This window comes from Pongo abelii, chromosome 11, assembly GCF_028885655.2.
Source record: "Pongo abelii isolate AG06213 chromosome 11, NHGRI_mPonAbe1-v2.0_pri, whole genome shotgun sequence".
Taxonomy (NCBI): Eukaryota; Metazoa; Chordata; class Mammalia; order Primates; family Hominidae; genus Pongo; species Pongo abelii.
The window spans coordinates 20,804,873-20,832,377 of record NC_071996.2 but is presented as its reverse complement, the minus strand read 5'-3'; the positions used below and the strand labels follow the sequence as shown (position 1 = coordinate 20,832,377).

At 58.3% G+C, this 27,505-nt stretch overlaps 1 protein-coding gene across 12 annotated transcripts in view; it reads right to left on the bottom strand.

Moving 5' to 3' along the window:
* Positions 1 to 27,505, bottom strand: part of BIN1 (bridging integrator 1) — a 60,246-nt gene that overhangs the window by 13,348 nt on the left and 19,393 nt on the right. For 6 of the 12 annotated variants that reach the window (XM_054549147.2, XM_054549149.2, XM_063712710.1 and 3 more), the window contains exons 2-10: positions 15,395 to 15,475; positions 9,403 to 9,457; positions 9,194 to 9,288; positions 8,636 to 8,731; positions 7,551 to 7,658; positions 6,790 to 6,882; positions 2,555 to 2,640; positions 2,278 to 2,353; positions 814 to 896 (exon numbers count right to left, since the gene is read on the bottom strand). In XM_054549147.2, coding sequence (XP_054405122.2) covers positions 814 to 896; positions 2,278 to 2,353; positions 2,555 to 2,640; positions 6,790 to 6,882; positions 7,551 to 7,658; positions 8,636 to 8,731; positions 9,194 to 9,288; positions 9,403 to 9,457; positions 15,395 to 15,475 — 773 coding nt within the window. The remainder of the gene's footprint in view (positions 1 to 813; positions 897 to 2,277; positions 2,354 to 2,554; positions 2,641 to 6,789; positions 6,883 to 7,550; positions 7,659 to 8,635; positions 8,732 to 9,193; positions 9,289 to 9,402; positions 9,458 to 15,394; positions 15,476 to 27,505) is intronic. The other 6 variants (XM_054549148.2, XM_063712711.1, XM_063712712.1 and 3 more) reach the window with 1 other exon arrangement.

Genomic DNA, 27,505 nt, shown 5'->3' with positions numbered 1-27,505 from the left:
TTTTATGTTCACGGAAGGAGGGAGAAATCACCACCACCCAACACCCTCATCATCCCAGGCAATACCCCAAGAAGCAGACAGTCGCCCCGTTTTACAGAGTCCATCGGTGCTCTCTGCGCTCTGCTGTGATATGCATGTGGGTATGCACACACTCACACCTGTCACACACAGTCCCCCTCACACACACACGTGCACACATGGCCAGAAAGGAGGGGAAGTCCCAGGCTCGCTGCTTCCTCTGATCCACAGCCAGGAAAGCAAGGCATTTCCCTCCTCCCTAGTGGTTTCCCCTCAGGAAACAGAGACCTCCTTGCAGCTGGGATTCCCGGACGGGCTGAGGCTGAGGACAGGAAGAGGACGCCCGTGCGGGTGAGCAGAATGCTGCCATCCAGGGACATGAGCTTTTCCAGGAGCAGGAGAGGGAAGGGCGGTGCTATCTCCCTGCTCTGAGAGGACTGCACACCCGGGAGTCTTTCAGTCCTGTTCACACCCCCCAGTCCCCAAAGCTGAGCAGGCTGCCCACCCCAACCCTGGATGCTCGTGCTCCACAATGAGGGGGTCAGCCGGCTCAGGGACCCGCGGACTCCCCAGAGTGCTCCTTCCTCGATGAACACAGCCAGAGGGGCAAGGACATTTGAGACAGAGACCTGCCCTCACCTGCTTCCCTGAGCACAGAGAGGCCAAGACAGGAAGATCCCTAGACCCCCCAAGGCCAAACCCATGGGGGACCAAGGTCACCAACAGGGTCACAGGAAGAAGCCCTGCCCCTGCCATGCACACGGTCAGGGGCACCAGGGCTCTCCCCACACGCACCTGGGCTGGGCCTTGACCGTGAAGGTGTTGCTCCCGTGTTGCTTCTCCAGGCTGACCAGCACGTCGTTGAGGTTCTGGTTGAGCTGCGGGAGAGACAGTGAGGAGGTGGGGGGCCTCCAGGGCCACCAAACAGCCCCACCTTCCCCAAACACCTCTGCTTCTCCCCACCACCCCCAGCCCCTGCCAGGAATAAGCTCCTCTTTCCCCATCTGTGAGAGCAAGGAACCAGCACACCAAACCCGGAAAAACCAAGGGGGCAACAAAACGGGGCAAGTGGGCTACATCACTAATGCCTGCTGTCTCTGGAAGCCATCTTTTCCCCTCCTACTTATAGGGATATCCTAAAATGCCACATAGAGCTTGCCCTGTTTTTACATTTTTCTCTTAAAACTTGTTTTGGCAGACCGTTAATCTTAATTGTTAAGGTCATTTTGCCAAGATGCTTTCAGACCACACTACAACTGCCAGATATTTCACTGAAAGCACAGGCACGAGAGGAGGTTTATTCCTCACGCATGGTGATTCTCATTACTCATTACTGAGAATATTCCTCTCTTTGATTTGGCCACTAGGGAGCTCAGAGCCGAATTTTCATCCTATTTATAAACAACTATGACCTGTGGCATATATTTTTATGGACTAATTTTATATAAATGTTCCTTCTCTAAAACACCTTTCTCTATTTTTTTAAACTTTTCATAAGTTGTCTCAAATCTTCAAAGGGAAAGAGGAAAAGTTAAGAAGGAAAGAGAAAGTCTAAAAGGCAGGAAACCGTACTTAGAAGTGTGAGTCAGGGGAGGCCCCAAGCTGCTTTTCCTCCTCCGACCCTGGGCCTGGAATCCACCATCATCACTTCATCCATCTGGGCCCAAGAGACAAAGTCAGACCCACCACTGGGGGCGGGGGTGCCAGCCCTGGGTCTCTCCAACTGCAAAGTTCAACAGCTTTGCGTTTTAGTTGCCAGATAGGTTAAAATGAAAATAACACAACAGAGAAAGGTACACTAATCAGACCAGACCCTGTCGCACAGTGGATTCACGCAGACGAAACAGCCTATTTAAATGTCTCAAAAACATGGGAGAAAAATTAAAATTGAGAAAATGCTAGTAATTTTTTTCCTACAAACTGAGAAACTGCCACCATTGTCTAACACTGCACGCCCTGGGCCAAGGTTGCCAGAGAACACATTCACAGTTTGAGAGGGCCTGCTCTACATTTCTCAGGTGGTCACCCAGGCAAGGACCCAGGACACTCTCAAAGCCTCCCCGGCATGCCCTGCTGCCCTCCTGGGCCCAGGCACTCCTGAAGGGGGCTGTTCCACAGGGCCGGGAGGGAGCCCTGTGGTCACCGGTGTGTGCTGAACCTGGCAAGGAAGGAGGAGCTCAGGCTGCCCCTCCCACAACTCTGACTCTGACCCTTGGCCAGGGTGGGGTGTGGCCCCTCAGAGGGGTCCCCAGGGCCTACCTTGCTCATCTCCTTGTGGAAGTTTTCCTCCAGGCCCGCGATGCTCTGGAACGTGTTAACATAGAAACCTACGCGGCTACAGAAGGGCGGAAGAATGGGGCCAGGTGAACAGGCAGGTCAGGACGGCAACTCAGAAACACCCACCCACGAGCGACCATACATGCTCATCAGAGACACAAACCAGAGAGGGCCCAGGCACCGCAGCACTCAGGCTGGACGCTGCAGCACGCAGGCTGGGCACCACAGCATGCAGGCTGGGCACCGTGCCGGGCCTCACCTGTTCCACAGGGACGGCAGCTCCTCCTGCAGATCCACATTCATCTCCTCAAACACCTTCTGGGCTTTGATGAGCTCCTCCTCGGCCTGGGGGGCAGCACAGGTCATTCCTCTCTGTTGGGTGTCCCAGCCAGCCCAGCCTCATGGCCAGTCCACCCACCTCCTGCCCACTCCTCCTGGCCAGTGCGCTGGGACCAGGGCTTTGGGCAAGACAGAGGCTGAACTGGATGTGGACACCCACGCTGGCAACCTCCCCCTGCAGCCCTCCAGGACCCTGAGGACATCTGGGAAAGGGAGGGCTGAGCAGCCATTGCCAAAGAGAGGCCCACGCGGCCGGGAGGGCAGTGAGCGTTGAGTAGGGCACAACAAGAGGGGCAAGCCTGGGGCTTGGCGAGCTGGACACAGGACATGCACAGAGGCAGACCCCAGACCCAGCCAAGTGGGGACCCTGCCCACTTCCACATGAACCTCCTCAGGATGGGTGCCAGCCCTGCTGCTGCCTTCTGGCTCTCAGGGCAGCGTATGTCGCTGCCCCCAATCGCCCCCACCCCTGAGGGCTCCCTCCCCGTTTCTGAGGGCCAGCTCCTGGCAGCCTCAGCCACCAGCCTTCACTTCACCTCCCAGGGACGGTCCTTCCCACAAAGCCCTCTCCTGGGACCTGTCCCCACCAGAGGGAGACCAGAGGCAGCCACTCAGGCACCTCTAGGAATGTCAGGGGGACCCTAGAGGAGGCTGCAGGGCCAGGGAGGAGGCAGCCAGGCAGCTGGGCCGTGCCTGGTACCACTCCTGGCCCACACCTTCCCCAGGGCAGGCCCTGAGCCCTCCAGGCCGCTCACACCCACCAGGCGGTGGCGCTCAGGCCCCATCTCATGGCCACAGAGTGCTGGGGAAGGGACTGCAGGCCGCAGGTGAGTCACAGACCCCGCCCAGTGCCCAGCCCGCCTAGGGAAGGGGCTCTGCTGGCTCACTGCGGGAAGACACTGCCGGTGAGAGTGACTCAGGGATTCGGGGTCTGAGTCACAGCCCAGGAACGTGTCAGGCCCCGCCTAGGGAAAGTTCCCGCCAGCAGCCTCACGTTCTCAGGCCAGGGTAGGGGCCCGGGCTGGGCCGCCTTCTGGCAAAGGCAGCCAGATGGCCGGAAGGCCACTTAACCACAAAGCACACGATTGCCCCAAGCCAGCTGTCCCATCCAGCCTCAGGCACCAGGACTAGCCTAGGTCAGCCCCTAGCCCCAGTGACTTGGGTTGGGACTGGAGGAGGGGCCACCATGGCTTCTGACAAGTTACCTCCAGCTACTCGCTAGAGTGGGCGTGGGCTCCTTGCCTGACTTTTCAGAATCTACTAAAAATTTAAAGGCAGAATGGGGAGCCGGGCGGGGGTAAGAATGTCTATTCCAACATGCACACCTCTCTTGGATCCAGGGGCCCTGGGCACCCCACACTAGGAGGGGAATACTGCCCCTCCTCCCTCTCCAGGCTATGGCTGGACCATCCCTGCCCTACTCCTCTGGGTGTCCCATTACCTGGCAGGGGAGCTGCCAACCATGGTTCTATGGAACTCATAAAATGAGTGACTCCTAGGGGTACTGTTGTGAGCTGAGCACCATCACACATACCCCCCGCCCTCAACTGCCAACAGTGGGTCTGAAGTCCCACTTTCCATAAGAACCTGCCTGGACCACCCGGCTCCTGTACCCACTAGGACCCCCTCTCCATGATGATGCAGCCACCACCCCCACAACTCCCCACATGGCAACGGTGGGGACAGCAGTGAAGACAGAACCGCAGCTTGTCTAGGGGCACATCTGCACCCAGCCGTGCTCTCACCACTCAGCAACGCTGCCGAGAGCAAGAGTGGGGACAGTTCTGCTTGAGTTCCTGGAAGTCAGGACCCGTGTCTTGTATTCCCTTTGGGTGACATTCCTCATGTTCTGGCTCTTTCAGAAGCATGTGGAAGGGGCAGGGAGTAAGGTGAGGGCTGTCTGCCGTGAGGAGAGAGTGCCCCCACCCCAGCTCCACTGAAGCTAACAGTGGGGGAGAGCAGAGTCACATGGGCCCGGGGTTCCAAGGACAGCATTCAGGATGCTGAGGCAGGTGTGGAGAGCAGCTCAGAACTAGCCCAGGGTCTGCATGGAGCCGGCCAGCCCCCCTGGTGCAGCCTAGAGAGGATGCACTGTCTCCCCAAAGTCAAGTTCCCCAGCAGGGCAGCCCTGGAGTCCCAGCTGTGCCATCTCACAGCCAGCCAGCTGCCCACAGGCCACTCCAAATGCTCTCCAGCCTCCAGCCAGGTATAAGTGGGGTGGGGACAAGGAGGATGTGCTCAAATAAAGATGGGACCCAAATGGGACAGCCAGTTTGGCCAAAATGTGAAACACCCACAGCCCAGCACCCAAAGATGTGATCACCTGCCTCACCCTCTCGCTGCTCCCCCAGGGTGGGCGTGGAGGCAGGCCCTCCCAGCAGAATCCCAACCACACCTGTCCCAGAAGCCCAAAAGCAGTGGGCAGGCCCCATAGCCTCCTAAGAGGTTCTCCCATCCACAAAAAAATGTTTCACCTGTTTCAGGGAAAATTATTCAGAAACCCCGGCCCTCAGTCAGTAGTCCCATTCCCTTCTAGCCCAAGTGCTGAACTGACTGGCAGGGCACACCCACTCCAGCCCCTGGTTCCTCCTCTACCTCCAGAGGCAGATGAAGTCTCAGGCCTACTGAAGTCCCCCTAGGCATCACCCCCAGCTCCTGGTTCCCCATAGGCACCCTGACCTCAGGATGAGGCTGTCAACACTCAGTGTCTCCAAAGTCAGCCTTGGCCTAAAATAAATCAGGCAGCAGATCAGGTGAGAAATTGGACAGCCAGGCCAGGAGCAGTGGCTCATGCCTGTAATCCCAGCACTTTGGGAGGCCAAGGCAGGTGGATCGCTCGGCCCCAGGAGTTCAAGACCAGCCTGGGCAACATAATGAGGCACAGTCTCTACAAAAAAACTTAAAGATTAGCCAGGCACGGTGATGCGTGCCTGTGGTCCCAGCTACTCGGGAGGCTCAGGCAGAAGGATTGCTTGAGTTGGGGAAGTCAAGGCTGCAGTGAGTCATGATCACACCACTGCACTCTAGCCAGGGGAACGGAGCGAAACCCGTTCAAAAAAAAAAAAAAAAACAGAAAAAGAAATTGGACAGCAAGCCATGCCAAGCCCACCCAGAGCTCTCCACGTCGCAGGCACTCAATGAAAATGACGAAATCAAGATGAGGCTTGGAAAAAATGGGGCAGCTGCCCAGAGAGAAACCCAACCTCCTGGGCCGGGCCCCTATCGCCGGCCCCTCGGGAATATGAAGATGTGGAAGGGCCACATCCAGGCTGTGAGTACACTGACCCGAAATGTGCCTCAGTTTCATTGGAGAGAAAACCACACGACCCACCTCTCACAGGGCACTGCATCCAGCGGTTCCTGGCCACACTGTAACCCATTCGGAGGACAGGGGGCTGAGAAGACCATAGCCTCTATGGCCAGGATGGTGAGATGGCCCAGGAGTTTTGTTAAAAAGCCTCCTCCAGGAAGCCCCCCAGGAACACCGTGGTGCTGGTCACTTGCCCTCCATGAATCCCCAAAGGCGGAGGACCCATGCTTCCCCTCCAGGTCTCAGCATCCCAGCCAGACTGGAGGGTCCTCCCAGTAACTCCTCCAGAGTCACCACAGGGACCACAAGTCCCAGGAAAATGACGAAGGGGTTTCAGTCAGGAGAACCCCAACCCTGCCCCTAACCGGCTCTGGGGCCCTGGGAGGAGGCTGTGATGTGCCTCTCTGAGCAGCTTTCTCTGCTCAGTAAATTCAAGATGATCTCAGAGTTGTCATGAGGCTTGAAGGACAGGCATGGCAGTACAGGGGCCTGATGATGTCGCCTCCCTCCCCAAAGGAGCCCTCACAGAGGACAAATGGCTCAAAGGCATTCCTGGACTACTAGGATTCAGAGGAGTCTCCAGGAATGACCACAGACGCAGCCATGGAGCGGGCATAGCTATGCCCCCACCCAGGTCACACAGAGCCCCTCAGCCGGTTCTTTGACCCCTACATTTGACTTCAGGTCTCCTCTGAAGCAGAGCTCTCCCAGCGGAGGCCTTTGAAAAACCCTGCCCCAGCCGGGCTCAGATGCCAGCCCTGCATTCCACCGCAGGGCGCAGGGCGAGAGGACAGGACAACAGACCGGAAGGCGCCAGCACGTGCAAGGTTAGAAGCCAGTGTCACCTGATTTCGGAGCAGGTTAGTCTGAGCTACGAGATGAGCCTGCAGTTTGCCTTGGCACCACTGGGGGGCGGCTTTCTCAAGCAGCGAGACAGGCTGGGGTGGGGAGGTTAGGGCAAAGGAAGGTGGAGAGACCAGAGAGGTGGGGAGAGAGAAACAGAGACACACAGATTAAATGCACGTCCACACGCCCCACGCGCGGGGGCCACCCCAAGCAGATATGGGCCCTTGAGGCCGAGGGAATTAGGGGGAGCCCGAGGGGTAAGGAAAGGGGGTGAACTCCAACTGCAGAGGCAAAAGGTGAGCGTGGTTAGCAGCACAGGGGGCCCAGCAAGCACGGTCCTGCCCGGAGGACGGGGCCACCCCAGCCCCTCGCCACAGGATGAGTGGGGCCAGCTGTGCACCTACTGGCTCGCTCCAGCCAGGGACAGGTCACCTGGGATCGCGTGACGAATTCCACCCGGCTCGCCAGGCAGGCGGCGCCGTTCCAGGGAAACCCAGGAGGCCTATTTTCAGGCTGGCAGGTGGCCTGGATCGGGGCTGAGGGGCCAGGGTGGCACGGAGGGGCAGGAATGGGCCTAGGGTGGACCTCACCCAGGCACCCACAAGGGCCTCTCACTCACCGGCCTGGGCCCAGCATCGTCCCCACCCGCAGCTCAGCCACCTGGGGCCAGGCAGGAGGAAGGCTCCACCCTCGGGGTCCTAGACACCCTCCCTCTCTCGGTCCCCTGCAGACGCTGCCCCGACCCGCCTCCAGCCTTTACCTTGGCGATTTTTGCTTCATCCTTCTTTTTGGCGGTTTGAAGGGACTCGTAGTGGTGCCGGGCACTGTCGTAGTCCACCAGCTTGCGCCCCCGCTTGGCAATGCGTGACTGGGGCAGACAGAGGAGGGCGCTGAGCGGTGCCTGGCACCCCTGCTGGGACTCCAGGTGCAGTGGACCCTGGATGGACCCGCAGGGCAGGCAGGAGACCCCAGCTCCACAGGAACCCTTGAGCCCTTGTTGCTGGAACCCTCCTAGTGGCAGAGAGCTCATCCCCTCCCAGCAGTCCAGCCCCACTGTGTGAAACCACTTCCTTGCACATGAGCCCATGTGTCCATGTCCACCAGCTGGTGACGTGTCAGCCAAGTCTTTTCCTTGGCCTGGCCCCTGGCTTCTCATCTCCAGAGCCACCAACATCAGACTCAGGGAGCTTGAGGCATCTGCACTGGGGACCCCTGAGGCTAGCATAAGCATGACACCCCCATCCTGCGCACCAAGGGGATCTCATCCAACCCAATGGTCAACCCAGGCTTCCGTGTGCACATTACCGGAGACCACTCGCCTCGGTGGATACCAGAGACACTGCCAGCTCCTAGCACCAACCCAGGCCCAGCAGAGACAGCAGGCTTTGCGAATGCACACAACCACACAAACACACCCACACATGTAGACTCAGACAACAGGTGACATGCACACATACCCTTCCAAGTACACATGGTGTAAACACAGGGGACCTGCAGGCACACACATGCGTAGGCCCTACTCACCCTTCTACACCTTCCACAATCATACAGCCAGCCACTCCGCAGCAACACACACACATACATACACACACACACACACATATGTGCCGTGAGGCTTCCTCCCATAGCCCTGAGACCCAAAGGGACAGGAAGGCCCGGGTCTGGTGAATGGGGGGCGGTGGGCTGGCGGCAGAGGGAGCAACCCCGGAGGGATGAAACACCAGGCCAGGCGCTTCCTGCCTCCAGGACAGCCTCCTCCTGGCCTGAGCCACATGCCCTAGGCCCTGTCCTCTCTCCAGTTCCCCCTAGGCCAGAGCAAGGCAGATCTGCAAGTGGGCCTCTCACCTTGATGTCGGGGAACTGGCCCAGGTACGTGTCCATGGTCAGCAGCGCCTGGTCCACCAGCTTCTGGTGGTAATCCATCCACAGCAGGTCGTTGTTCTGAGACAGGCAAGAGCACGACAGTGCCACCAGGAGCGCTGGGCCACACCCGCCCCAGCGCTCACCTCGCAGGGACCAGCCCCAGCCCCATCTCTTCACAGCTCAGTGGCTTCTCAGAGCCTCAGTTTCCCCATCTGTAAGATGGGGGCAAAAGTTCCTGCCCTATTGGGGTAACTGTGAGGATCTGATACACTGAGGACTGGGGTCAGCCAGGGAGGCTTTGTGAGTTGTGAGCCATAACATACAAATAAGGACGACCACGACCCACCATCTGACCCACCTTAGTGTGAGGGCGTGTCAGGAGAAAGGCCCTCAGAGAGGGAGGGCAGCTTGCCCCAGGGCACACAGCACGCGAATGCCCAAGAACCAGAGAGGCTTGTCCCAGAGGGCACGGCAGAGTGGGACAGGAGCTGAGACCAGAGGGCCCTCTGAGAAGGGCAGGGCCACCTGTCCCACACTCACCTCTGCGATCTTGTTTGCCTCATCCCTGCCAGGCCAATCGGGCTCATATACCTCCTGCAGACACTCATTCAGCTTCTTGGAAGCCTCATGCATGGCTGTGGGGCAGAAAGGAAGTATGTGGGCCTCCCACTGATAGCGCTTGTCCCACCCTCCCCAGCTCTGCACCCACCAGCTCTACACGGGCCAGGTGCGCTCTGCCTGCCTCCTACCTTTGACGGAGGTCAGGTAGGTCCGGAGATCCTTCTGCAACCGGGTGCCCTCAGTCTGCAAAGAGAAGGACAAGGACCAGGTCAGGGACTGGTGGCACACCCGGTCCCTGACCCTCTCCTTCCTGCCACCCTCACGTGAATGAACCAGGCTGCTCTCCTGACAGCAGCCACTGATCAGCTGACCTCCCAACAGGACAGCAGCTACGGTCACCACCCCTGCCTCAGAAGCCCTGCATCCATAGGCACCCTTGCCCATGCTTGTAGGCACCTGCCCTCTTCCAGATGCCATTCTCAGCCCAGGAAGGAAGGCAGGAAGACAAAGACCCCCCTCTGGGATGACATGCTGGGGGTACGGCTGAATGACACACAAACAGCACAGCACCAGTGTGCAGCAGCCCCGGCACTCACAGACCTGCCCTCAGACACCTGCAGACAAGTGACCAACGAGCACAGGAGTATGGACAAGGCAGGTGTGGTGACCGCCAGGCCCCCTGCTCCACAAGCTCAGGTGGTGCCCAAGGACAGAGAGCTCCCACTGCCTCATACTAGGAAAAGAAGGCCTGGTGCGAGCCTGTATCAGTGTATCAGATCAGAAGACCTACAGAAGAGACGGCATTAGAGCAGGGGTGCAGAATGCGGTGGCCATGGCCAGGATCACTGGCCCAGTTGAGAGCAGCGACATAGGATATAGAGGGAAAAGGCTGAGGGGGCAGTGGGCTGGGTGGTGAAGCTCCCTGAGCTGGGAGAGTGTCCTCCTGGGGCTTCCTGAGACAGCAGGACCAGCAGAGACTTGAGCCAGGCCTCAAGTCCCTCTGGGACATCAAACCAGAACCAGGAAAGCTGAGTGGAGAACTCCAGGTTCCAGGAGGGGTGAACAACAGGCGAGGCCAGCACTGAGGTCTGAGACCACGCTCAGTGAGCTGTGGAAGTTTCCAGAAGCCATGTGCAAAAAGTGGGCTGCACACAGGCTTTGAGGCCATGCAGACCCAGCTGTGTCCCTTACTAGCCACTCAGCCCTAAGTAAGCTAGTGAGCCTCTCTGAACCTCAGTCTCCTTGTCTTTCAATGGAAGGTGAATGATCCCTGCCTGGCACTCCTCAGATCCAGTGAGCTGGGCCAGACTCTGGAGTTTGAAGGCAGGCCTCAGGAGATGGGCTTTATGCTAAGGACAGGAACGCGAGGCAGAGAGGGGACTTGGGAGAGCGGCAGTGGTTGAGGCTGACCTTCGTAGTGGAAGGGCACCCTCCTGGCCTCCCCTGCCTGCTGCCAGCCCAAGCCTCAGGGACACCCATGTTCCAGACACCTCCTGCCCTGAAAGAGGGGCAGCTGGCCATGGTCCCAGGAGACCCAGCACGCCTGCAGAGCTCCAGTCTGGCCAGCTTCATGCTTGCCCAAGAGCCGGAAGATGGGCCCCAGCCATTCAGGTCCATCTCCAGGTGAAGGCCAGCAGGGACCCGGCCACCTCCACAGGCTCACCCCCAGCACCCTCAAACCCTCTTCTGTCTCCCCACTACAGGCCTCTCCCTGTCCTTAGCCAGGGCCGCTCTTCTTGCCCTGGTGCCCTAGGGGCCAGCACCTTCCAGGCAGTCTTCTCAATACCACTGCCCCACCTGACAGCAAAGAATCGGACAGAGGGTCAGCAACCAGCCCAGTCACACAGAGACTGGGAGAGCCCACGAGACCCTCCAAGCCTGGGCACGCAGCCCGCAGCGTGTTTTGTGGGTAATGGGTAGTGATGCGGCCCTGAGAACCCACAGATCTGCCTATTATGATGAATGCTTCTGTGTGACAGTGGAGACATCCACAGGGGGAGCTTCAGAGCAGCACATAAGATGTATAATTTAAAGAGAGGACGTGTGAAAAAAAAAATCTCTAAAATTCCTTTAATCTCCCATAGAGTAGGGGGTATAACACTGGCTAATCATCATCTTTATGAACATACAAGTCCAAGCCCCACTGATGTGAGACTGAGTGAAGAAACAGAAGACCACTCCACAGACACTGAGACCTCTCTGGAATTCCATCAGGGGGTCGGAGGGAGACCCCGCGGGGCCGAGGAATGAGGAAGGGTCCACCTCACTCCTGACACAGCCACCCTAAGTCTTCATAATTAAAGGCTTTGTTGGTTGAGATGAGGATTAAAGTGTGTTCATGATGGGATGCTACTGTGTCCCCTGATGTCACAGAATCTTCCAGATCCAGCTTCTCTCCCTGCCAAGCCTCCACCATCCCAGCCACACCTCTCACGCCCTCCCCACCTCCCCCCCCCCCGCAGCAGGGGTCCCCATGGGGTGGGTCGTTGTGCTCCCCCGGGCGGGCTTCAGGCCGTACCAGGGCTCCTTGTGTTTCCCAAACAACGCTGGGCTGTGTGCCGGCACGTGGCACGCAGATGTGCAAGGGGCCAGCCGGAGCACTGCCTCCCTGTGCCCACTGCAGCTGGCTTCCTAAGCTCCTCATCAGTCCCCAGGGTAGACACAGCCCTCCCCCGATGGAGGCCCCAGCCAGCTACCCCCTGCAGGGCAGCGTCCAGGCCAGTACAGAGCAGTGTGTGTTTGCTTCCAAACCGGCTCCCTCAACCCCTAAACAGGGATCTGAGAAAGAATTCTCTGGAGGTCCGAGAGTTCACAGAGCCCAGCTGGGGGAAGATAAGATTCGGGAGCCACTGCCTACCTCGGCCTGTGTCCCAGCTACAGGACTTGGGGGAGTCAGGAAGGGCCTGGAGCAGCTCCAGCGCGGCTGGGCTCAGCCAGCAACCCCAAGCCCTCGCTGCGCCTCCCTGGATATCAGTCCCCACAGGTGGCCTGAGCACACAAGTCCCTGTGCTCCCAGTGGGTCTAGGGGGCAGGGATGGCCCTCCTATGTGGACTCCCTCTGGCTCCAGCTCTGACTTTCGCCCCTTGGCCATCAATTCGGGGGGCGACCTTCACTCAATAGTCAGGGATGCCCATTTTGAGCAAAACCTTGGGTGGGCACTGGGGACAAGAAGGAATCAGACTTGCCCCACCTCAGTGACAGACAAACAGCAATGATAGCCCTGCAGCCTGGAGAGCTACAGACGGACCCTAGGAAGAAGAGCTGGGATGCCCTGGAGACCCAGGATGGCTTCCAGAAGGGCCTGTGCCAGGTGTGCAGTACTCTGGGGGAGGGGCAAGCAGGCCCCCATGGGCTCTCAGAGCAGGGCAGAAGGCAGGGATGCTACTGTGATCAGCGCCAGGTGGGCCCAGGACGGGCTGTGCACCTGGGTCCTTGTGAGAGCAGGTGACAGCAGGCTGATCTACACCCTCTCCTAGGGCCCCCCACCCCATAAGAAGGGGTGGGAGGTTTGCTTCTTTAAAGAATAAATCACCTGCCATCCTTGTCCCTTCTAGTGCTGGGCCCACTAGGCTTGGGGCTCACTGAATCAGGGGCAAGAAAAAGCTCCACCTCCAGGCTTCCCACGCCCCATTCTCTCTCTCCTTTCCCAGGGCCCCCAAGCCCACTGCAGCCTCCTGAATTCACTCCCCCAACAACAGTGACCTTCACCCCATTCCTTCTGGTCCCCACCCCCACCCCCACACCCAGCCATCCCCACACACCAATCAAATCCAGAACTGGCTGCCTTAGCCCCAGCCTTGAACAAGACCTTAAAACCCCCACCCCAACTACCAGCCCTGGCCCCTGAAAAGCCAGCCACCCCACCAAACCCGAGCTCGAGGGCAGAGAGAGGCCCAGCTCAGGACTGCTCCACACCCACAGCCCAGCAGCCACCTGGCAGCCTGCAGCACTGGCTATCTTTAGCCCTGGACTCTCTGCCCAACTCCTCTGTCCAAGGAGCAGTGAGTGACTGCTTGCCCAGAGTCAGAGACCCAGAGAGGATGACTCTGAGGGACAGTGGAGACAGCAACACTGTGGTTTCAGCCCTGGGGCCAGGCTACACAGAGCCTCAGCTCCCAACTGTGCTTCCCTCACCCTGCCAAAGCTCAGCCTGTTTTTTGTTTGTTTGTTTGTTTGTTTGTTTGTTTTGAGACCAGAGTCTTGCTCTGTAGCCCAGGCTGGAGTCCAGTGGCATGACCTCGGCCCACTGCAACCTCTGCCTCCCAGGTTCAAGAGATTCTTCTGCCCCAGCCTCCCAAGTAGCTAGGACTACAGGCACACACCACCACGCCTGGCTAATTTTTGTATTTTTAGTAGAGGCGGGGTTTCAACATATTGGTCAGGCTGGTCTCAAACTCCTGACCTCATGATCTGCCCGCCTCGGCCCCTCAAAGTGCTGGGATTACAGGCGTGAGCCACAGTGCTCGGCCAGCTCAGCCTGTTCTAAGGGGCCCCCGCCACCTCCACCCCTAACCTGTCTCCCCAGCCTAGCCAGCTGCCCTTAGAACGAGGGATCAGCTCCAGAGAGGAAACTCGAGAGTGAGTCAAAGGCCACAGAGCCTGGATTTCAATCCCCAACACCCACACCAGCTACATAGCCTTGGAAGACGTGCTTAACTTCTCTGAGCCTCAAGTGCCTTATCTGCAAAATGAGGAGAATATCAGCCCCCATCTCAAGGATTGCATAGATGTCTGTCAAACACAGCAGCTCTGGCCCATGGCCACAGCAACTCCCTAAAGGGCCTTCAGAGCAACCCACAGCCTGATGAAGCCAGCTGAGTAGGGACATGCCCCGGGGCTTCCCAGAGATGGAATCAGAACTTAAGACCAGGTTTCCTGTTCAAGCCTCTATTTTGCAGGTGAGGAAACTGAGGCCCAATGGGCTCCAGGAAGGAATTGCCCAGAGCCGCAGGGGCAGTAGATATCCCTGCCACAGGGTCTACCTGGGCCTTGAAACTCCTCCCATAACTGGCCTAAAGGACAAGCAGCCAAGGTGGCTCCCCAATCCCTGTCCAGGGAAGCCTATCAGTCTGAGACCCTCTGGCAAGCCAAGGCCGACTTGGCCCTGGGGCCTCTCCCCCATGCTCCCAGCCCTCTCCCAGAATGCTCCCAGCCCTCCCAGCTGCTCCCAGCCCTCTCTCAGAAAGCTCCCAGCCCTCCCAGCTGCTCCCCAGCCCTCTCCCAGAATGCTCCCCAGCCCTTCCAGCTGCTCCCCAACCCTCCCAGCTGCTCTGCAGCCCTCTCAGCTGCTCCCCAGCCCTGTCCCAGAATGCTCCCAGCCCTCCCAGCTGCTCCCAGTCCTCTCCCAGAATGCTCCCCGGCCCTCTCCCAGAATGCTCCCAGCCCTCCCAGCTGCCCCCAACCGCCCTCTCCCAGAATGCTCCCAGCCCTCCCAGTTGCTCCTGGTCCTGTCCCAGAATGCTCCCAGCTCTCCCAGCTGCTCCCCGGCCCTCTCCCAAATGCTCCCGGCCCTCTCCCAGCTGCTCCCGGCCCTCCCAGCTGCTCCCACTCCTCTCCCAGCTGCTCCCGTCCCTCCCAGCTGCTCCCGGTCCTCTCCCAGCTGCTCCCAGGCCCTCCCAGCTGCTCCCCAGCCCTCCCAGCTGCTCCCCGGCCCTCCCAGCTGCCCTCAGCCCTCTCTCAGAATGTTCCCAGGCCAATTGGAGATGGCTGCAGACGCCTCCCAACAGCCCAGCCTTGAGCCTGCCACAGAGCCAGGCACACACCGTGCTCAGCAGATGCCCAAATCAAATCCAGCCTGCTCCGCCCCCACGCTAACTGCTGCAGATGCCACTCTCCTGGCAAGAAGCTTCTATAGCTCCCACTTGCCCCTGGCATGCAAAGTTACCCCAAGTCTGGCCACAATCTATCGCCTGCTCCTATCCCACCCTCCCCCTCCCCCTCCCCCAACTACCCTTTCTATGTCTCCTACCAAGGACCTAAAGCATACATACCCCAACCCTCTTCTTTCCCAACATGGATTGTCAGTGCTCCCTCCTCTAGGAAGTCTTACATGATCTTGTCAGCCCACACTGATTACCCTCCTCCAAGCTCTCGTACTCCACAAATTCAGCTCGTGCCATTTTTCACCTGGCAGCCGAATTTTCACAAACTCCCTAAGGCCAAGGGCCACCCACACTCACCAGCTGCTTGTTGAAATTCTGGACGCACTGCTCAAACTGCTCATCCTTGGTCTCATCTGCCTTCCCCAGCTTCTGGAGAACCTGCCGAAGCCGAGAGATAAGGGGAGAGTGTTACCTTGGAGAGGAGAGTAGTCAAACCAAGAGTGCTCAGTCACCAACAGCACAGACCAGGGGCTGGGAAGCCTCTAGCCAACATCACCCAGCCGAGGGTGCCCACCCAGGGCTGCAATCCCCCAGGGCATGGCTGGGTCCATCAGGTCTTCAGACCTCCCCACCCTCCTCTACCCAGGGCTCGACAATAGGCCAAAAATGGAGCTTAGGACAGGCTTGATGTAGTGACCACAGCCAGGAGGAGGGAGGCTTCAAAGATGGCAAGAAGGATCAGGCACCCTCCTTGCTGATCTCACACTGCACCCCTGGGTGCTCCGCCCCCACCCTGGAAGCTGAAAAGTGAGCCAAGCAGGGGAGGGGCCAAGCAGGAGCAGCCTCACTTCTCTGCATGACTCTGTTCCCTGGGCCCAAGGCCCATGAATGCCACAGGCAACAGCAGAGCAGGCCCTGAACCGGCAGGAGCCATCCCGGAACAAGGAGGGCAGCGAGGGGTGGCCAGGAGCTGCCAGGGGCCACGCAGAGTCTGCTTCTGATCTGACTGGGTTTTTAGACGTGACCTGCCCCAGGCACTCTGCTCTGCACAGCCCACACACACACACACACACACACACACACACAACACACAAGGGCACACACATGAGCTCACAGCTCTGCTCCCAACCCCGAGTCTCAGAAGTGGACCCCCCTCAACCACCCACGATGAGTGGCAGCTGTCCTCCTCCTTCAGCTGTGTCGGGAGGGGGAGGGGGAGGTGAAGGATGGGTGGGCAAGGGCAGAGAAGGGGAGCCACACCAGGAGAGGGGAAAGCTCTAGGAAAGGAGGGCGCTGGCCAGGACCCTGAGAGCATATGCTGACCACCACGCTCTCCCAGACTTCCCTCTCTGGGCCCTGCTCCTCCAATCCCAGAGCTCCACATGACGGAGAGAGAGGTGGGAGCAGGGAGACAAAATACAGAGGCAAGGAGGGGTGGGGGGGCACAGTAGGAAAGAGCATGAGAAGAAAAAGACAAAGAGCTGGGGCACAGAAAAGGGATGAGGAGTGCCAGATGGGTTTGCAGGAGAGCAGAGGGGAAGACCAGGGTGGCGGCGGGACACACCCCTCTGCAGCCCAAGAGGCACCTCCATCAGGGCGGCAGAAAGGCCAACACTGATGTCTCAGCAGAGGCCTCTCCCAGGCAGTGGGCAACACCTCACAAGAATGAGAAGGAAACGGGGGTAGGGGATGGGAGTGGAAAGCAAAGGGAGAAAAAGGTGGGCCCAGGAGTGGTGGGGAGCCCCAGGAGCAAGGGGCCAGCCCAGCATCTGCCAAAGCCAGCAGGTCTGCAGACATCCCTCCCTTCCAAGACCCGGAGCCAGCCCACGCTGCCAGGAACATCAGCTTTGGGGCCCAGGGCCCAGGGCCCAGGCCAGGGTCCTGGACCAAGGGATGCCTGGTACCAGGACACAGCCAGGACCCTTCCCACCCTGCCAGCCCTTGCAGGTCCTGTGCTGCCCTGCTGCACTTCCCCCGCCCGGCCCAGGAGCCTTGGCAAGGCCAGCTGCTCTTGGCCATCTCTCACCAAGCACCTGCTCTGTGCCTGGCCTTGGGCACCTTGGCTGGTACAGCAGAGAGGAATCATATGTGGGTCTCTGTCCTGACATGGGGGAACACTTAAGGCTGTGGGACCCTGGGGGTAGAGATCTCTTCTAGCCTGGGCAGTCAGTGAGACTTCCTGGAGTGGGTAGCAGCTCACACAGAGGGGAGAGGTTGCAACAAAGGTAAGGAGACCAGAAAGATGGAGCATCTTACTGGGGAGTTTTGAATTGCTCAAGGTGACTAGAGGTCACAGAGGGGAGAGGTTGCAACAAAGGTAAGGAGACCAGAAAGATGGAGCATCTTACTGGGGAGTTTTGAATTGCTCAAGGTGACTAGAGGTCACAGAGGATGGTGTGGGAAAGTGAGAGTGGCAGCAGGGGGCAGGTGAGCACCGGGAGGCAGCCACCGATGATGCTGTGCTACAGCAGTCAGGACACAGCCCCTCGGGCAACTGCAGCTGGATGCCAAGGGCTGACACTGGGATGAGAGAAAAACCAAAACAAAACCCCCACATGAGCAAGAAAATGTACACTGCACAACTTGCAGGCTCCCCACTGCTGCCCCTCCCTGGCAGCCATATCCAGAAGGGACCCCCCCAGAAAGTGGGCTGAGCTGGAGAGGTACCTCGCCCGGCTCTGCACAGAGCTTGGGTAGGTGACTCAGCCCCTCTGCTCAGGTGCCCACCCCACAGCACCACGCCCTCCAAAGAGAGGAATAGACCACCACATGGAAAAGAACTCCCAGAAGTCTACCAGAGCCACTGGAGAGAGCCAGAAGCTCTCAGAAACAGGGCAGGGACTGGCCAGCTCCCAAGGCAGGAGCACTAGGAAGGATGCCCCTTCCACGCCCTGCTCTCCCTCTCCACAGGAAGACAGACACACTCAGCCAGCAAAAGGTCCACCAGGGCTCCCGAGGTGTGCAGAGACAGACACACACTCAACCCAGTTCCCAAACACTGCTGTGTGCTCTGCACAGACAGCTGGAGAACTGGAGAGATCTTCCAGCCTTGAGAACGAGACACCAGCCCAGGTGAGACTCCACCCAGCAGTGAAAAGACCCTTGGGAAAAGGGACAACTACTCTCTGAGCCTCAATCTACAAAATGAAGTGAACACTGGCACCCTCCTCAAGGATTACAAAGATCATGTCTATAAAGTGCGGAGCAGTACCTGGCCCATGATATTCAAGAAATGGCAAATCTCTAAAAGGCCTTCAGAGCAGCCTTCACACAGCTGGGGGTTGGGCCTGACTGACACCGCCAGCCCTCACACCGGGTCCAGGCTGACGGCATCCCAAGATGTGAGACAGAAGTCACAGATGTGCACACTCTACCTGCACATGGCAAACTCCTATGCATCCTTCAAAACCTCACTCAGGTGACATCACTGTGAACTGTCCCTGATCTCTCCTTCCCTTAAAACACCCTGTACCACTAGAGCCTGGGACCTTTCCTCACTGCTATGTGATGTGCCTGTGTGCCTGGCACCCTCACCCTGAAGGAACAGCCTGAGGTCAGGGACAGTGTTCCAGTCATCTCTGTGCCCCCGACACCCACACAGGGCTAAGCACAGGACAGACACACAAGACATTCTCAGCGGCTGCTGCTCATCTGAGCTGTGGGCTTTGAGGGCAGAGAGATGACCCTAAACAAAACACCCCGCCTCTCAGTCTCAGGCTCCTCCCAGGCAAAATGGAAGGGTAATGTACAGAAAGCCCTCAGCCCTGAGGGGTGGAAGGCGTGATGGTGTGACAGCACGGAAGCCTGAGGCTGAGCCAGTCTCCCCACTCTGCGGGACCTCAGGCTACGGAAGCTCTCAGTGCTCCAGCGCCCCCACCTTGGAAATGGGAGGGACAACAAGGCCACAGTATGGCCGAGGCCCAGGGAAGACCCATGGGCGAGGCTGGCCTTGGCCACATGCCATCCTCACTGCACCTACCCCCATTTCATCCATGAGGGAAGGCAGGCAAGTGGCCTGGGGTCCCCATCCTCAAGGAGCTCCTGGTGTGGCTACCACAGGGAAAAACAATCGGGGCACCCCCTACCCCAGAACAGGAGCTGGGACAAGGCTGTGAGCCTTGGGACACAGATCTCCCACCCCATCCGTTCCACACTTGGTTAGTGGGGCCTCCCCTGTGCCGAGCTCACAGGCAGACCACTGAGGGACACAGGGGACTCCAGGTGTCCAGGAGGGGCTGGCCCAGCAGTGACTCAGGAAAGCTGGGCAGGACAGTTGTGCTGGGTTTTGAAGGATGAGCAGGAGTTGGGTGAGGAGGAGGGTCTGGCGGCACAGGCTGGGATTTGCACTCTGTCCAGGGTTACTGGGTAAGGGTGCCTTAGACAATCAGTTCCACTGACACTCATCACACACTTATCATGCACACTCACACTGTGATAAACAAAGGGGAGCCTTCGAAAACTTGGCAGAGGACGAGACACACAGAGGCCCAGGCAGCAGAGGCGGCCACAGAGCCAACAGTCCCAGGAGCTTTATCAGTGACACACCCAATCACCTCCTATCAGAGCTTCCTCTCACCATGTCCTCAACCCAAGGCCAGATGTGAGTGGAGCTGAAGTGCCTTGGAGGGGACACCCTAGGGCAGGGCAGGGTGGGGGGGCAGGTGGCAGGAATGACAAAGTGTGAACCCGTGGCCAGCTCCAGAACCTCCTCCTGCAAACATCCACAGGGTTCAGCCTCGCTGGGCCTCGGCTGTGGAAGGAAACTGGCCCCAGGCTCCTCCCTAGAAAGGCTGGTTGGTTCACTGAGTTGGCGCCGTGCCTCCGGCACCAGGGTCCACAGGGGTTCGGTGGGATCATCCCGTGGGCAGGTGCCCCTCCCCAGCCCTCCACCAAGGCCTTTGTCATGGCTCAGTGAGAGGGCAGAAGGCCCTGGCATCAGCCGCTCCCTGTGAGTACAGGGAGTCCTGCCACCCTCCAACAGCCCCCGCATGGCAGGCAAGGCCCTGACCCACAGCGTGAGTCATGGGGCACAGTCAGTGCACAGCCACCGAACCCAGAGGGAGGAAGGGCGCCCAGGCCTGTCTTGTTTGAGCCAGGAGCAGCTCACCATGTACAGCACCCACCCACCATGCACGCACTTCAAGTCACCAGGGCCGCCTCCTCAGAAGGGAAGTGTCCTCATCTCCATGTGACAGATGGCAGGTAAACACGAACAAATCAGGACACAGCCTGACACCGTCCAGTCAGGAGGGGCCGGGAGCTCTAGCCGCCACAGTGAGGAGGGCCGGGTCTTCGGGCTCACCCGGCTGGGCCCCAGCAGCCCCTCCTGGGGTCTCTGATCCCTCCCTCAGCCCCAGAGACCAGTGGGCCCGCTGCACTTGCAGGACACACACCCACAGTCTGAATGGCATGGCCCAGGGCAGGGATGAGCACTTCCCAAGGCCATCAGAAGGACCAGCCCAGGGGCCCAGGAGGAAAGCCCAAGGGAAGAGGGGTGAGGGCCGCGTTCCCAGTCACTCTGGTCCTGGCCAGGGCCAGGCAGAAAGCTAGTGGCTCCTCCACCAGCCAGCGGCACCCCTCGTCCCCACAGTGGCAGCAGAGTTCCCAACACCCCACCCCACCACATACATGGAAGGGGGGCCTCATCCAGCAAATCTCCCTCCCAGGCACCCCCCACCCAGCTGCTAAGACCCCAGAAAACGCATAAGGGCCTCACCTTCCGCATCATCTCCTCCCCACCTGCCTGCACAGGAAGGGCGGGCTGAGAAGTGAGCCCTGTCTCGCCCCTTCCTCCCAGCAGAGCCTGCGGTCAGGGGCCTCGGAGACAGGATGCACACCCTCGTGCCCCGGCGTTCTCACACCGAGGCTCCCCAGGCAGGCAGACACAGACAGAGGACAGGCGGGCGGGCAGGGGGAAGGCCACTGTCAGACACCCGGCCAGGCTTTCTCTGGGCCCAGTCCCAAGGCAGACACCCCAAGAGGCGAAAGGGAGGAGGGCCCCTAGAACAGGACAAAGGCGAGACTTCTCCCCACCCCCGCCCCCCACCTCTGGGTCCAGGCTCGCACACTGACTCCCGGGGGCTGTCCGTCTGTCAGTCTTTCCTTCCCCTCCTCCTCCGTCGTCTCCCACACACAGCTCAGGTCAGCCAAGCTGGGGAGCTGTGGCTGATGACACAGGGCTGGCCTCGGGGATCTTTCTGCCCTGGTGCTCCAGGGGCCCCTTCAGGGGAGACAGAGGGCAGGATGGCCAGCTGAAGGCCTCCCCGGTCACAAGCTCTGAGGCCTTGCAGGCACTCAGCTGGGGATGCCAGGGACATTGCAGGACAAGTCTGCACCGAGACCAGGGTTGGCGTGGGCAGGCCATGGTGGGCGCCCAGGCAGGGGAAGGGGTACAAGGCCCTCTGCCTCCCCTCTCCTGCCCCGAAACGCTGCCTGCTGTCTGACACATCAGGCTGGGGTGGCAGTGGTGAAGGGGTACAAGGGGAGTCTTAAACCCCCAGGGGCAGAGGGAGCCAGTCTGAGGACAGTCCTGCAGACCCCATAGTCACCTAGTTCCCCAGCACACAACCCCTCCTCCAAGCCCATCTCTCAAATGCGAGCTGTCCCTGCAACTAGACACACAGGAGCCCTCTCCCGGCTGCTGCTCACACCTCCCCATCCCCACTCCGACAGTGGAGCCACCTAAGCCTGCTCCACACCTCTGGGTGGAGGGTCTCGGTGGCCTCCAACAATCTAGGTGCCATGCAGGAAGCCACGGTAGCCCTGACGAGAGAGCAGAGGGAGGAAAAGAGGTTCTAAGCCCACTACTCACCTCCACATTTCATGTGCCTCTCACCTCCTTATTTTCAAAGTATAAACCTCAAAGAAAGTGGAGAGGATACTACAGGGACTATCATCTACCCTTCACCCAGATTCACCAGTCAACTGTTACCACTTGGCCACATTCATTTGCTTTTTTCTTTTTTTTTTTTTTTGCTTTTCTTCTTTCTTGCTATGTCTTCCAAGCTAGAGTACATGGCGCAATCATGGCTCACAGCAGCCTAGACTTTCTGAGCTTAAACAATCCGCCCACCTCAGCGTCCCGAGTAGCTGGGACTACAGGCCACTGCACCTAGCTAGTATTTTTACTTTTTGTAGAGACAGGGCCTCACTATGTTGCCCAGGCTTGTCTCGAACTCCTAGCCTCAAGTGATCCTCCCACCTCAGCACCCGCAAAGTGCTGGGATTGCAGGTACAAGCCACCATGCCCAGTCACTTTTCTCTATATATAAACAGTTCCTGCATTTGTATGTTTGCCCAGCCAACAGAAGGTAAGCAGCACAAGGGTCACTGGGATGACCTTCACTCCAGAATACTTCACCCCTAAATACTCCAACAGATTTCCTAAGAACAAGAACATGCTCCAAAATGCCCATGATACCATAAGCACCCCCAATACATCCAATATGTATTTTAAAATACCATCTACCATACGGTCCACATTCAAATATCCTTGGGTGTCCCCCAAATGCCCTTTATGTCTGGATCTAGGATCCAACTGTGGTTCACATATTGCTTCTGATTGTCGGGTCTCTTGTTCCTTTAGTCCAGAATATTCCCCGTATGCCTATTTATCAATGTTACCCATTTTTTTTCTTTCGTAATAGTGGTATCTTTTTAAGAGTGCAAACCAATCACTTGGAGAATGTCCCACACTCTGGATCCATCTGATTGTTTCCTTGTGAGGAAGTTCAGGTTAAAGGCTGCTTTGGCAAGAGTCCTGCAGAGGGAGGCTGAGCCTTCCCACTGCACCACAGCTGTGTAAGGCTTGACCACCGTGTCTGAGTCGTGTTTGCCAGATCTCTTGGAAAGGTCACTTTTCTCTTAGTCATCTGCAGGGCAATCACAGTCACTGTGGCAAGGCAAAAAGTTGTTAAACTTTTTGCACAGTGCCTTTACTATCCATCATTCTTTGTTATTCAGTGTGAGGTCTGTGGGCAGCTGCATCACAGTCTTCCAAGAGCCTGAAGGAGAGAAAAAACTGCAGACCTGCTGAACCAGAGTGTTCCCTTTGACAAGTCCCCCTGGCACACCGTACGCGCAGTGAAGTCTGAGAAGCACTGCAATATCATCTTGGCTGGAACCCACTGTTACCCAATCTCCTCCACGTGACCTGGCATTCCACAAAGACGAGCTTCCCCTGGTCTTGCCTGTGTGAGGAGGGCGGTGAGGATATCGTGAGTCCTTCGTTTTGCGTTCGTGATTCATTTTGATGCTCAAACATCCCAAGTGTGACCAGTGGGAGGTTTCGGACACATCCTCATTCATCTGCAGGCGCTTCCTTACTTTCTGGCACTAGCAGATGCTCCAGGCTCAGCCTGCACTGTCCTTGCCCCAGCCCTGGAATCAGCCATTTCTCCAAGGAACCCTGATTTCCTTTAGTGGAAAGGCATGCTCATTGCTCTTAGGCATTTCAGCTTTCCATCGTGCTCAGAGCCACAGATTATTACCCCTACTTTAGAGATAAAAAAGGAAAGGCTGCGGCACTAAAGGATTTGGCTCTGCAGCTAAGAAGCAGCAGAGCTCAGATTCTGTGGCTTTGTGATGGTGGTGAACAAGCCTCATCACTCAGGTCTGTCTGCTTCAAGAAGTGAGAAAGGAGACAGACCCACGGCCTAGCAGCTGCCCTCTGAGTCCATTGCAGTGTTTCTTCAGAGGCCACACTGACTGTGGGCTGAGGCACCTGCCCCAGGCCGGTGACTGCACAAGGGGCAGCTTCCTGGTCTCATCCAGCCCAGGGAAACTCTCTCCCTCTTCAGAACCCAGTGAAGTCACACGTACAGAGGTGTCTTCAGAGCAGCAGTGCTTAACCCAGAAGCTAGCACTCTGCTGGTGACGATTAAGGCCTTGTTCTCCCTCTGCCCCCCGCCCCGCCCCAGAGCTGCTGCTGCACCCTCAGGTTGGGAGGGGAGGGCACCCAGACCTGCAGCCAAGGACAGAGTGCTAGAATGAGGGTCCCAGACTCCCTGGGAAGGCTGTGGGCAGCTGGGCCCCTTGCAGCAGCCCCAGCTGTGGCTGCAAAGGGGAGAAGTGGCCCAGGTTCCTGCTGGAGAGCAGAGCCCAGGGGCACTGGGAATTGAGTCCCAGGAAGCAAGCCCAGAACACACAGCACACTTCTCAGCAGCTAGCCACCCTTCAGGCTATGCCTTCCAACTTCTCAAAGGCACAATGACTTTAAAGATAAGTGCATTCCATCCGGAGGCAAGAATGCTCCCCAGCCCTCAGGGCCCCACACAGCAGTACAAGCTCGGCCATGTACACGCAGCAAGCACCCCCAGTGTGAGATGACGCCCACACACGCTCACACACACCCTCCCTGGCAGAGCAACCTGTTCGTGGCCCTCCTGGGCACAGTAGGAAAGTGGAGGAACCACGAAGATGCCAGAGACAAGGAAGAGGCAGAGGGAGGCCCGGGCAGAGCCCATAATGAGGAAGGAGCCCGAAAGAAAACCAGAGATGGGGAAACCAAGAGTAAGCCCAGGGCGGCAGGATGCACCGCCAGCAGGAAGGGCCCAGCACCTCTGGCGGAATGGGGTCCTCCCCCTCAGCTCACACCCTCAGGGCTGCTCCGAAAGGGGAAGCTGAGCCAGGCCTCAGCCCCCTTCCCTGGCTCCTCTGTGCCCCCATACCTGGGGCCCCCATGAACCCCGGGCTGGATATGAGGTGGTGGCAGGAGGGGCTGGCTCTGGGGACAGGCATCTGTCAACCTGCCCTCCCTCGAGGGAGATGCTGCCAGCTCAGCTCTCACTTCAGAGGGGACCCCGTCCCCATCAAATTCCTTCCCTACGGAGCCCAGTTGAGGCCCCCACATGTGCCCCTCCAGGTAAGCTCCACAAAGCTCACAGTGCAAAGCATGACCACCAGTGAATCTCTCCTCCAAGGACTCACCTTGGGGGGCCCACCACCCTTGAACCCCCTCCCGTTGGGCTCATATCCCTAGGCCACCCTGAGGTGACGACTGTTGGTCCTATTTTACAGATGAAGAAACCGAGGGTCAGGGCGGTCACTCAGCTAATGAGCACTAGAGCCAGGATGCCACACCTGATCAGTTCCAAAGCCCAGACTCAACTTTTGACTCCCAAACTGGGGCACACAGACACTGGGGGGAGCGGGCGTGTGTCTGGAGCTTGCTGAAGAAGATTCACACTCCATCTTGCTTTGATCCAAAGATCGAACTGGTAAAGAAAACACTTTTGTGACATAACCAACATAGACAGCTTGTGGATTAGAACGCAAAGCTGACAAAGATTTTCGCTATGAAATACAAAACCGGGAAGACATTCCTCCCAGGAAGGCCTGGCCTCGCCCCCACATGGTGATCCATCTTTTTTTCTTTTTTTCTTTTTTAAGATGGAATCTCGCTCTGTTGCCCAGGCTGGAGTGCAGTGGTGCAATCTCGGCTCACCGCAACCTCTGCCTCCCGGGTTCAAGCAATTCCCCTGCCTCAGCCTCCAGAGTAGCTGGGACTACAGGCGCACATCACCACGCCTGGCTAATTTTTGTATTTTTAGTAGAGATGGGGTTTCACCATGCTAGCCAGGCTTGTTTCGAACTCCTGACCTCGTGATCCGCCCACCTCGACCTCCCAAAGTACTGGGATTACAGGCATGAGCCACCGCGCCCAGACAGTGATCCATCTTTTTAACAAGTCCGTGACCCCCAGGAAGCGCCTGGCCCCGCCCCCACATGGCGATCTGCCTTTTTAACAAGCCCCCATGCTCCGTCCCCTGACACCAGTCCACAAAGACTCATCACACTTTTCCGTGGTCCCCTGCTCAGAACGGCTGACTGAGGAAGCTGCCAGGCCTCTCTTGGGAGGTCGTCACTCTAAAATGATGATCTCCTTCCTCTTTTTCGTGATTTTCCCTTTCCTTTGTGAAATACTGGTGAGAGCAAAAAGTGGTGTTGGGTTTTCTCTTTTACATCCTTAACTGACAATAAAAACTCAACCAACTACGTCAGCCCCACAACAATGCCTTGCTGGTCAAAAACGAAAACACAGAGAGCCCTCCCAGCCCGGCTGGCCCCTGGAGGTCCTTTCTGCATCAGAGCTGGCAGCCCAACCCTGCCCCTGAGAAAGAAGGGGGAGGGGAAGGGAAGTTGCAGGGTCTCCTCCTGCACACTCATCTCTGCAGCTGGAAGGGAAGGGTCCCGCCCCAGAGAACGAGTGTCCAGTTGACTCCAGGCCAGGAAGGCCCCCTCCCCGTCCTGTCTCTCATCCCTCCCAGGGTGTCTGAAATTCCAGCCGGTTCTGTAGATAAGCCTATGGCCTGCAGCCAGAGTGGTGCCACGTGGACCCCAGAGGAAGCCAGGGTGGGCTGCGGTGGCCTGGGGAGCCCCGAGCAGAGCACACAGCGTGAGTGGAGGCAGCAGGGGCCAGAATCAAGCTGGGAGGGGGCTGGGGTGAGCACTCTCAGAGTGGCCGGTGGGGCTGGACCAGCTAAGGGCAGTGCAGGACGGACAGCATAGCAGGAACCGCTCATCCAAAGGTCACTCGTGCTCAAAATTCTGGCAGGGGAGGGAGGCGTTTCACAGTGAGGAAACCGAGACTCCCATGTCAGTAAGCAATGAGCTAGAATCCGCACGCGGCCCACCACTCCCAAGCCCATGGATTTTATCAGCCACGCCACCACCTTCCACCCAGGAGGGCTGGAGGACCCCCTGGATCATGACTGGCTCCCCTCCCCTCGGGACCATCCGCCAAGCTGAGTCCATTCTTAGCTATCAGCAGAACCAGGTGTCCACCAGCAAATAGAGGAGTTTCTAGAAGGGCTAGGCCCACCCAGACCATCATTGAGTGCCCAGCCAGCTGCCCAGGCCTCCCCCTCCAGCTTCTTCCCCACTCAGCCAGCACTTAGTGGAAGAAAGGAACCTTCCACCAGCCCCACCACTGTGAAGAGTCCCCACCCGGCTCTGGGACGTGGCCTCTCGGCTGTAGAGGCTGGTGGTTGTGGTGGTCACACTGTGGGTGAGCTGGCCAGACGCAGGAGGGATCTTCTCATATCTCAGTTCCTTGAGAGGGGTGCCAAGAGCAGGACAGGCGCAGAATCAGAGCCTCCCCTGCCAACTCCCACCCAAAGACGAAGGCAGCTTCCTCTTCTGCACTCTCACCTCACAACAGGCATTTGGAGGCTCAGCAACGTGCCCTGGTGCCAGTGTGCCTGGCCCTGCTCTATGGGAAGCCAAGCAAGGTCTCTGCCCTGGAGGAGCCAGCGCTCTAGGAGGGAGGCAATGTTGAAAGGTGCTGTGAGCCTCCGAACAAAAATGCAGCGGTGGGGGGCGGGTGCGGTGGCTCATGCCTGTAATCCAGCACTTTGGGAGGCTGAGGGGGGCAAATCACCTAAGGTCAGGAGTTCCAGACCAGCCTGGGCAGCATAGTGAGATCCCACCCGTACCAAAAATAGTTTTTAATTAGCTGAGTGTGATGGT